The 10943-nt window shown below is 34.3% G+C and overlaps 1 protein-coding gene across 2 annotated transcripts; it reads right to left on the bottom strand.

The window, feature by feature from the left end:
• Positions 1-3301: 3301 nt before the first annotated feature.
• Positions 3302-5442, bottom strand: LOC119770041 (jerky protein homolog-like). 2 transcript variants are annotated; one of them, XM_038264165.1, is made up of 3 exons: positions 5370-5442; positions 4286-5311; positions 3302-3446 (listed from the first exon to the last, which is right to left on the bottom strand). In XM_038264165.1, exons 2-3 carry the CDS (start codon positions 5305-5307, stop codon positions 3437-3439), a joined length of 1032 nt encoding a protein of 343 aa, XP_038120093.1. In that variant the 5' UTR covers positions 5308-5311; positions 5370-5442; the 3' UTR covers positions 3302-3436. The 2 variants fall into 2 exon arrangements, with proteins under 2 accessions (XP_038120093.1, XP_038120094.1); XM_038264166.1 differs by having other exon boundaries at positions 5374-5438.
• Positions 5443-10943: the final 5501 nt, after the last annotated feature.

The raw sequence follows: 10943 nt of genomic DNA, 5'->3' as shown, positions 1-10943 counted from the left end.
ACTTATTGTCAAACAACTGCTTTTTCAAAACAATGCAAATAGTAGAGAAAATAGTTTTGAACAATCATTTTTTTTTCTCGATGGAATGGACTTGTTAAAGAAATGCGAAAACTCATAATTTTATTTTCAAACAATAGACTGTTTTAAAAATCCATGATATTTAAACAATTTTAAACCCTAGAAATGAATAAAATATTATGATAAGTCCAACAAACTGGTAATGTTTGGAATATTGAAAAAATCTCAGAAAAAAAATGAAATCATCTTGAAAATAGTCTAAAGAACTCGAAATGTTTGAGTGAATGTTTAAAATACATTTTTTTAATAGTAGTTTATGCAACAAGTTGCAAAAAGAGGATTTTTTCAGCACGAGTCGTACATTTATCCAACGAGGTTCACCGAGTTGGATAAATACGAAGAGTGCTGAAAAAATCAAGTTTTGCAACGAGTTCCATACAACATTTTTTGCAATTCCGAAAACACCCATTGAGTGAAATTTTAAGTCAAATTTTCATGTATTTTGTCAATAAATCGTTTAAATCTAAAAAATGTTGAAAAGTGTTGCTTTTCAAAACAAGTGCTGAAAAGTTCAACTTTTCAGCACCCATTTCAGTGCTGAAAAGTAGAACTTTTCAGCATTTATTTTGAAAAGTGTTGCTATTCGATTCTGTTATTTTTGGTACAGAAAAGTAGGCTATTTCGTTGTTCAAGAATGACAGGAAAAATAAGTAGTTTCACGATGGAATTGCAAAAAAGATTTTTACGAGCTAATTAGGCTTGAAAAGAATTAACAAACCATCAGATTTATTTAACCGAACTAACTTTTTTTTGTTGTGGTACCAATTTGTTTTCAAAGAATTGGTCATGTTGAAAAGAATGCAAGAAAAACAAACAATGAATAAACTCATCTTTTCAATAGTCCAAAGCACAGCATAGATTTTTCTTGCCAAATTTTAAATCGGTATTTTTATGTATTGATGATGCAATTTGAACTATCATTGTTACATGTATTGTTACCAACCAGAAATTGTGGAACTTCCTCATGTAACATAACATTTCAACAAATTACATCATTCAGAACCAAACCCTAACCCCAACAAGAGTCCAGCCTTGTGCCCATCCCTTCAAAAGTGTATTACAACCAACGACATCGACTCTGCCGCGCGTGGTTCAAATTTCCTCTAATGGATCAGCTTCGGATTTCTCCCAGGTTGGTTGGTCGTCACTGAGAAGACACCACCACCGTCATCCCCAATGCTATCCCGGGGGAAGAAATCACTTTGATCACGTGGTTCAGGAGACCTTCGAAATCGAAAGCTGCCCGTAAAATGATGATTTGCAGATATTGGATCTCGGGGATCTCGAACCTTAGATTAGATTCGGCGGGTTTGGTTTTCTCTCTCTCTCTCTATTTGTACCGTGAAGCGTGTTGAATGGTTTCTGTTTCAAGTGGGCTTTCTTAGTTAAGGTTTTGCCGATGACGGCAGAAGGATTGATAACGAGTGCTTTGAAGAATTTCTTGGAAAGTCACGAACTCGACTCGAGATTGGGCTTTTGGTGGGAAATTTCGGTGTTTACGTGCTGTTCGGCAGAACGATCACTTTCACACTTTTGTGGACCCTCGTGGGAAGGAAATGTGTGGAAGTCACGGTAAAAAAAGTAAAACATAATTTTTTGGCAACAACATTTTGTAAAATGAATAAGAAATTTCAACTGTGTCATTTTTACAAGCTGACGAGGCGGTAAACTTTCAAACCGATTGCCTGAAGGTCAAATTAGCACGTCAATGCCGTAAAACCGTCGTCGGCGGCGTCATCGCGGTGAAGGTGAAAGTGAAAAGTCCGTCGTCCCTCACAGATGATGGATGAATTGTTTAACATTCCCATTTTGGGGGCTTGGGATGTAATTTCCAGCGGCGCTGTGTTGTTCATATATATGAGGAAGTGGACAGAAATCTTACCTGTTTATCACCATCAGATTGTCGTTGGCGTCTCTCCGGAGTCGTTTGATTTCGAGTGTGAAAGGAAAGGAAGAAAGTGACAAACTGAGAGGTGTTAATCAATCAGAGGTTGGTTCACACCTTGTCGAGAAAACTAGTAAACAATTAACGCAATCGAAAATGGTAAATTCCCCTTCATACTGAGAGCCCAAAAGAAAAAAAAAAGATCATTTTTATAAATGTATTTTCACTGTTCTTGAACCTTTGTCAGGAAAGAATTGAAATAGGAAATTTCATAAATCATCATAAATTCTTGCAAATGATTGTTCTTTTTAAAAATACATTTTTCATTTCTTTTAAAAATTGAAAACGTTTTCGGTCTTCTCTTAGAAAAATGTCTTTAAAAATCAGAGATTCAAATTTAAAACCAAATTTAATCTACTTATAAGCAATTCTCTAAGAAATCGGTCAGCGTTTTTTTGGATTTTTTTATGCCGTTGCAAATATTTTTCAATGTTCAAAGTCGGTCCAAAAAATCAGGGGGCAAAAACAATTTTTTTTCAGGAAACTTCAAAATGTTCATTCTGCATATTTAGGTTGTCTGGAATGGTTTGAAAACCCCAAATGAATTTTGTTTTTGCAAAAAATATGATTTTCGTCAATACATATTGGAAACTAATTATTTCAAAAAAAAAAAAAAACTGGCAGGTGTTAATGCAATTTAAAATAATTTTGTCATTTAAATTTCGAATGCATGGCCCCTGCTTTTTTAATTTTTTAGCCACAAAATATTCATTATTTACAAACTTATTTTACCAAAAAAAAATGCATTACGTTTTCTGATTCGAAATCATGTTCATTGAGAATATAATTACACTTTAAAAATTTCAAAACAATGCTTTTCATCGAAACTTCTTAATTATAGTTACCTAACTATTGAAACTTCTCAAAATTTTATGAAAACTTTACCATGGCCAGTAGGAATTCATAGCATTCCGTACTTATTTATTTTGTGTTCTTCAATTTGCTGAAAAATTTCGAACCTATCTGACCATTTTACGGTCAGAAACTTATTGTCCTTTTTTCAATGTGTGAAATTTTCAGATGTTTACAATGTAAATATTTTATAAAGTTTTGGGAACAATTCTAACATTTCAAAAGGGTTTATTACCGTCAGTGGGGGTGACTATGGGTCAAAAAACGTTATTACTTTTGTTATTTTAAAACAATAAAAACATTTCAAATTATATCGAAATAAACAATGTGGGGGAATGTTCTTGAATGATTTACCAACATTTTCCCTAAATATGGCTAAATAAATTCAAACCGTTCATAAATGCCAATCGTTTTAAAATTGACCCAATCTCACCCCTTAGAGGGGGTGACATTGGGTCAAATAAGAAAATATTTTAATTTATTGTTGTTTAGCTTTTTGAATGCTTACATTATCAAAAATTGCTATAAGAAAATGTTTGTATGTGAGTAAAACCAATAAAGCTAATTTAAAAAAAACAGAAATTCACTTAACAGTGTGAAAAAATGATAACATTTCAAAGTTTGAGGTCAATTTATATGTTTAATTATTTTTTAAGTGCAATAACTATTCATAAATAATTTGTGTAAAGAGAGGTGATTTTTTAACGAAGTACTACTATTTATTCTAAAGATAAAAGTTCAGGATGATTAAATGATGATGTTCGCCAGACCCACCTAAACATTTTATGCACGAGCACGAGTTCTTTGAAAAGATTTACGAAATTTATGAGGATGTTGATAAAAAAGAATACAATTTTGTAGTTCAGAGTCATTTTATTTGGAGTTCAGTTTTATGACATGTGTGAATCTCGAGTGTTATAATTAACATTTCAGTTAAATGCTTAGAGTTAATTAAAGAGTGTGAATCAATCTGTTAGACCAGTCATTAGTTTTCCTTGAGCACCCGTCGAGTTACCGGCTTCTTGGTCGGTTTTACAGCCGGTTTCTTCGGAGGTTTCTTCGTCGGTTTCTTTCGTTGTCCATTTTCTTGATTTGAGATCCTGGCCAAATCTTCAGCAGTGACGCTTGTTCCCGCGGGAATGTCGAACTTCTTCCGACGTTTAGTAGGGGCACCCCCAACAACAGCAGTGCGTTTCGCGTTCAAGAAATCCTTGAAGCTATCTTCGATTAGATCCGGCGCGCTTGGCACACAGGAAACGCTCTTAAGTAGAGGTTCAACCGAGGTCGGAAAGATGCCGCATTTTTTGAAACCCGCCTTCATGTTGTGCTTCTGGTTCGGTTTGATGGCCTCCATCAACTGGTTGAGCAATCCAGGAAATGTGGTTTTGTAGACTTGTCGCAGAGTTCGAACTCTTCTCCTTGTAGGAACGCAGAATCTGTCTCCAGTGCTTCTTCATTGGCCCGAAGAAGGCCACGTCGAGGGGCTGGGTGATGTGCGTTGAGTTCGGTGGGAGGCACACAAAACAAATGTTGTGCATCTGGCAGAGTTCCAGCACACGCGGCGAAAAGTGCGAGCTGACGTTGTCACCGATCACGACCTTCTTACCACTGCGCTTCTTCAAGGTCGGCAGCAAATGGAACTCGAACCAGTCCTCAAAAATGGCGGTGTCGAACCAGCCACTTGTAGAGTTGTTGTATCTGGTTCCGGGCGGGCCGTTGTCAACCCAGGTACTCCACAGCTTGGCCGACTTGTACACCACGTAGGGAGGCAAAACCTCACCCGCTGCACTTCCGGCCATCATAATGGAAATACTGCTCTTGGACGTGTCCATTATATTCGCGGGATACTTGACACCGCGCTTCACAATGCACTTCCTGCTGCCTGGGTCGTCCGTCACGTTTGATTCATCGAAGTTCCAGAAATTTTCTGGGGGTACTCCAACGGCCACTTCCAGAAGGTTGTTTATATACTCCGTCAAAATCTCCGCAGTGATTTTAGCCCGGCTTTTCTTTATGTTGGCCACAAATCTCACGGAAAGATCCGGATGACGACTCAGGAAGGACTTCGTCCAATCGCGTCCAGGAAAGTTCTCTTGGAAGCGCTCTACGTTCCGTCCCACTTTCGTGAGGTAGTGCTTCACAACATAACGGAGGTCATCCTCGTTAACCGGAAATCCGAATTCCGCCATTGTGACCAAGAATCTCACGAATGCACGCTCCTCTTCATCCGTGAAAACGCGCTGGCCGCCGACGTCCTTGTTGCGGTCTGTGTAGAGCTTATTTCCGATTGTGCTTTTTGGGATTCCGTAAGCCTCGGAAGCCTCCCGGTGCGTCATTCCTCTTGCGATCGCCTTGAGACATTTCTGGAGGTTGTCGTCCTCGTAATCTCGGTATGCCCGTGAACCGGGCACTCTCTTGTACACGCGGGGCATTGTGCTGAAAATATTGGTAAAATAACTTCAAAACTTGGGCTAAACTTTTAATAAATTCTTACCAACAACTCGAAAACACGCTGGTTTTGCTCTGATTGTGCTGCAAATTGACAGTTTGACTGCTCGCTCTTTTGAATGTATTGGTGCAATGCTGTAATAAAATGCAATTATGACGGTGTGCGTAGCATGCCAAGGCTGACCCAATTTCACCCCACATTTTAACAAAATATATTTTTTTTTTCAAAATTCAATTTTATGTTATAAAAAATAATAGAAAAATATGAATCACAAGCGATTTATGTTGAAAAGATCGTACATTCATGTTTTTTCCTGAATTTTAGGCTGATTCACCTGTGAGATTCTCGTACCAAGCAATTTTTTTGAGGCAACATTTTCGGTGAAATTTTAACATTAAGTTTAAGGAATATTTTAGTAAATGCTAGCAGTTTTTATGACTATATTGTTCATTTCACATATTGTTAAACATGTCAGCTGTCTATTGCTTATGATTTTTTTTAAAAATAGTTTAGTATTTTGAGAGTAATTAGTAAAAACAAAATTATCCATTTTTGACCCAATCTCACCCCCCAGACCCAATGTCACCCCTACTGACGGTATATTTAAGATTTGCTAGTTTAAATTTCATAATTTTCAATTCATATAGAGCTGAGAGCTCCAATATACAATGTCTCTTAGGCAATTTAATTTTCTTCAACTTCTCGATAAAAAAATATGCTATGAGTTGGACAATCATTGACACTATTTGAAAAAAATCGAATAACTCAATCATCTTCAGTTTGAATTTTATTTTAATTGGTCCCATCTCGGAAACAGTGCAACTTATCAAAAAAAAAAAAAAGTTAATAAATAAATAAATTAATAAATAAATAAACTGAAAAAGCACTTTTCAAATGCTTTGCTTTGCTATGTGCTTTAACATTAAAACTGAAGTCAAAAAATGTTTCGAGATTTGTTTTTGGTTTCAAATAATTCATGCCTTTCAATAGCGGAAAAAATACAACAATACAAGCCTCAAACATATTTGAAAATGTCAAAAAATAAAATATGATTTTGGGTATTTGATTTTTTTTAATATATCTTCTAAGGCTGGTACAAATATTTTTAAAAGTTTTTGTCACCCCCCACCCCCCCCCCCTTCAAAATTGGCCCGAAAAATCAGGGGGCAAAAACAATATTTTTACAATAAACTTCAAAATTTCAATGAAAATTCAAGGGCAACTAGCTGAAATCAAATAAAAATACATTCTCCTGCGTTTAAAATCATTTTTAGCATGTTTGGGTTTATTAAAAAATCTCAAGATTTTTTGAAAATTTTCGATGCAAAATCTTTTTTTTCGATACAATTTTTGTTTTTGTCAGATCTTAGATTTTTTGAAAACTAATGATTGCAAAACAACTGAGCTAGTGTAAAATGCATTTTAAAACACTTTTTTCATTTAAATGTGAAGATTATGGCTTGTTATTTAAATTTTTATATTTTTATATTCTTTTTATTTTTTTGCCTCCCCCCCCCCCCTTGACCTCGGCCAGGGCCGAGGGACAAAAACTTTTTTAAATATTTGCATCGGCCTAATTGTATAATTATCACAAAAATAAGTATTTTTCCAGTATTTTGAAAATGCAAATTTTTTCTCTAAAAAAAACTCAACATTATAATTATCCAATATGGGTATCAAATCTTCGGGTTTTTTTTTCATACATTTCAAATGTATTACAAATATTTTTTTTAAATACTCAAATTTTTCAGAAAACTACGTATTTTCGAAAAAAAAAACAATATGTTAGATGTTTTACAATATGGGTATCAAATATTCGGGATTTTTAATACATTTGGAATGTAAAGACAACATTTTTTGAAAATACTCAAAATATTCACAAAACTAAGTGATTTCGAAAAAAACTAAAAATTTCAGTTTTTTACGATATGGGTATCGAATGAGCGGATTTTTTCATACATTTCAAATGTAATAACAACATTTTTTGAAAATATTTTTTTCACAAGGATTCAGTTTTCTACAATATGAGTATTAAATGATCATGACTATTCATACATTTCCAATGTAAAACCAAAATTTTTTGAAAATAGGGGAAATATACCCATTTTAATCACACTAAGCCGTTCGACCAATTCTCATCACTTTTGCCGTTTCTGCTATTAAATCAACATTTTCAGATGTTTCAACAATGGAGAGTTGCTTGCTCACTTTTATTTGAGCTATTTATTACTTTGGAACAGTCAAAAACACTTTATATAAGCTGTAATTCATGATCAAAGTGCTGATAGGCCGATAATAGAAATAGGCTGAGAAAGGGTATAGTTCCCCTATTCAAAATTTTCAAAAAACTACGTTTTTTGAAAAAATACAAAAAATTTCAGGTTTTTACGAAAATTTAAATAATTTTTCAAAAATACGTAGTCCAGTAAAAAATTGAGTATTTTCAAAAAAATGTGTTATTACATCAGAAATGTTTGAAAAAATCCAGATCGTTTGACACCTATATTTTTAAAAAACTTAAATTTTAAGATTTTTAATCAAAAATAGGGGAAATATACCCATTTTAACCACACTAAGTCGTTCGACCAATTCTCATCACTTTTGCCGTTTTCCGCTATTTAATCAACATTTTCAGATGTATCAACAATGGAGAGTCGCTTGCTCACTTTTCTTCGAACTATTTATTACTTTGGAACAGTCAAAAACACTTTATTTAAGCTGTAATTCATGATCAAAGTGCTGATAGCTGAGAAAGGGTATAATTTCCCTACATAGTTCTGTGAAAATTTTGACTTAAAAAAAATTTTGTTATTTAATTTGAAATGTATCAAAAAATTTCGATCGTTTGATAGCAATATTTTGGGAAATAAAATTTTGATTTTTTTTTAAAATACGTAGTTTTGTGAAAATTTTGAGTATGTTTTTTGTTACAAATGTATGAAAAAAATCCTGATCGCTTGATATCCATATTGAAAAAAACTGAAATATTGAGTATTTTTCGAAAACACGTTGTTTTGTAAAAAAATGAATATTTTCTTAAAATGTTTTTTTTTTTACATTCGAGATGTATGGAAAATCTTGTTAATTTGACCCATATTGTGAAAAACTGATATTTTTATTATTTTCGTATCGAAAATACGATGTTTTGTGAAAATTTTGAGCGTATAAAAAAAATTACAATCTAAATGTGTGAGAGAATTCAGATCATTTAATAGCCATATTGAAATTACGATTATTTTGAATATTTTTCCGAGAAATATGGCATTTAAAAATACAATAAGTATTTTTTTGTTGAAAATTTTCATGTAATTATGATTGCAATGCATAGCTGCCATCATCCCGATTCAGAAACACTATAGTTTTTTTATGTTTGCAAGATTTTTCACACGATTATAGCCAATGTCTCCCATTTAGCCAAAATCCCATAAGCTCAAAACCGAAGCAGTGCAAAACTGGGGCATGACTGTAGGTAAATTTAGAGATTTTCTGATCAATTTGTTGCTTTGGGAATAGTTTCAGGTTATGGATTTTTCAGGAAAATTGGTACGCATTTTATAATTTTTGAATTTTTAATATGTTTTAGGAGACCAAAAACACTTTTTTGCAATTCCACTGTGAAACTGTCAACTTTTCCTGTCCTTCTGGAAAACCGAAACGGCCTACTTTTCCCTACCAAAAATAACAGAATGGAAAATTAATACCTTTCAATAACACTGAAATGGGTGCTGAAAAGTTGAACTTTTCAACACTAGTATTGAAAAGTAACATTTTTCAATATTTTTTTGTTTTGAACGATGAATTTAATCAACACATGAATGTTTGACATATAATTACGCGTTTTAAGAAATTGCAAAAAATGTTGTAAGCAACTCGTTGCAAAACTTGATTTTTTCAGCACTCGTCGTATTTATCCAACTCGGTAAACCTCGTTGGATAAATGTACAACTCGTGCTGAAAAAATCTTCTTTTTGCAACTTGTTGCATAAACTACTATTTCTTAGCTATTGTGCGTGATGACGCCAAATCAGGTTTAGGAGATATAAATTTTTGAAATAATCTATTTAAAAAAACGTTGAAAGTCACAACAAATATTTTCATTTTAAATCAATTTAATTTTGTTTTTATTTTGCACTTTAAAAATATTTTAAAAAATGCTAAAAAGCACTTACATAAAAAAATATTTTCAAAGGGTAAGAAAATTTTAGACTTTGAAAATCCTGAATGAATTGAAATTAATTTCTGAAAAACATCCTCACAAAGGATCCGAATCGATGGAAATGAGTTTCGCTATGTTTTAACCCAATTATCCTGTTATTTTGAACTGACAATTTCGCGGGAACTATTGTTACAATTTCAATATTGAAAATTTAAACTTTTGTGAAAATTTTTAAACTTTTCAATAAAAATAATTTAAAGTGTGGTCTAATCTATGAAATTGGGAAAATTATCTATTGGCAGACCCCCCAGACATAATGAGAAAATTTTCAGGTCTGTGTATTTAAAAATCATTATTATTTATCTCTTAAATATAAAAAGGAAAGTCGATAATTTTTTTAATAAATCAAAATCTTATCATGTTTTTTGATTCTTTTTTAAGCCGTAAGTGAACATTCAATCAAATTTAGCATAAGCTTCAAACTTGCACCGTTTGCACAATTCGCACCCGCGCACGCTCATCAAAGTTGCTCAACTCACGAAAACCGCATCGCATCTTCATCAACCTTACGCGCGCATTGCTAATCACGACAGTCTAGACACAATCGTTCCAGCCCAGGTCACACGCACACACGTGAGTGTGTGTGTGTGTGTGTGTGTAAAGTCCTCCGTCAAATTTACTGTTGATTTACGCAAGGCTTTTTACACGTTGTTTACGGTTTACGGTCCGGAAAATGAGTCAAATCATTAGCAAAATCAACAACCACTCCATCAATGCCGCGCGTAACTTGGGCAACCTTAGGGTTACCAATTGAGCTCACTTGTGCCGTGTGTGTCGTGAAAGTGTCATTTGTGATGGATTTTAGGGGGGAATTTTTGGTGTTTGGTGTCATCGCTATGTAGATTTGAGGACGATGGTCACGACCGTTGGGCTCTCAGCTGTTGAGCAACTGGGGTTGAAAGTGTAGGGTTTGAAAAAGGTTACTGGAGCATTACGTGTAACTGGATTTTGGGTCAATTCGTGGACGTAGACTTAAGAATTTGTTTTTTTTTATTGTTTTTCCTATTATCAACAGAGTTTAATTTGAAATAAATTCGACATATTTCGTAACATAACTACGATCATTTATTACTCCGGAATTTCCGCCAGTCCTATCAAGATCAAAACAGGTGCTGCTGCCTGCTAACAGCCAGCAATTTGAGCCAATCTCGTCAGACAATGGACCGCCTAATGATATAATAGGACCCCCAAACGCCTAATCCTTCGCTAAACTGTCCGCGACGACCGGTTCGATTGACCAAAACAGGAGAAGGAAAAAAAAACAACACTTTTACTTTCTGCCGCGCAAATCGTTACATCGTCCAAATTGACTTTAAATGTATAGCCGCCTTTCTCCGCACGGTGATGTCAGGGTCTTGGGGCGAACTCTCTCGGCGGGGTGTCCGCTCCGTGACGGGGTTGCC

This window comes from Culex quinquefasciatus, chromosome 3, assembly GCF_015732765.1.
Source record: "Culex quinquefasciatus strain JHB chromosome 3, VPISU_Cqui_1.0_pri_paternal, whole genome shotgun sequence".
NCBI lineage: Eukaryota > Metazoa > Arthropoda > Insecta > Diptera > Culicidae > Culex > Culex quinquefasciatus.
This window is presented reverse-complemented; position numbering and strand designations above follow the sequence as displayed.

Bases quoted from the DNA above. Each gene is read 5' to 3' on its own strand.
- LOC119770041 (XM_038264165.1), bottom strand. From the start codon at position 5,307: ATGCCCCGCGTGTACAAGAGAGTGCCCGGTTCACGGGCATACCGAGAT.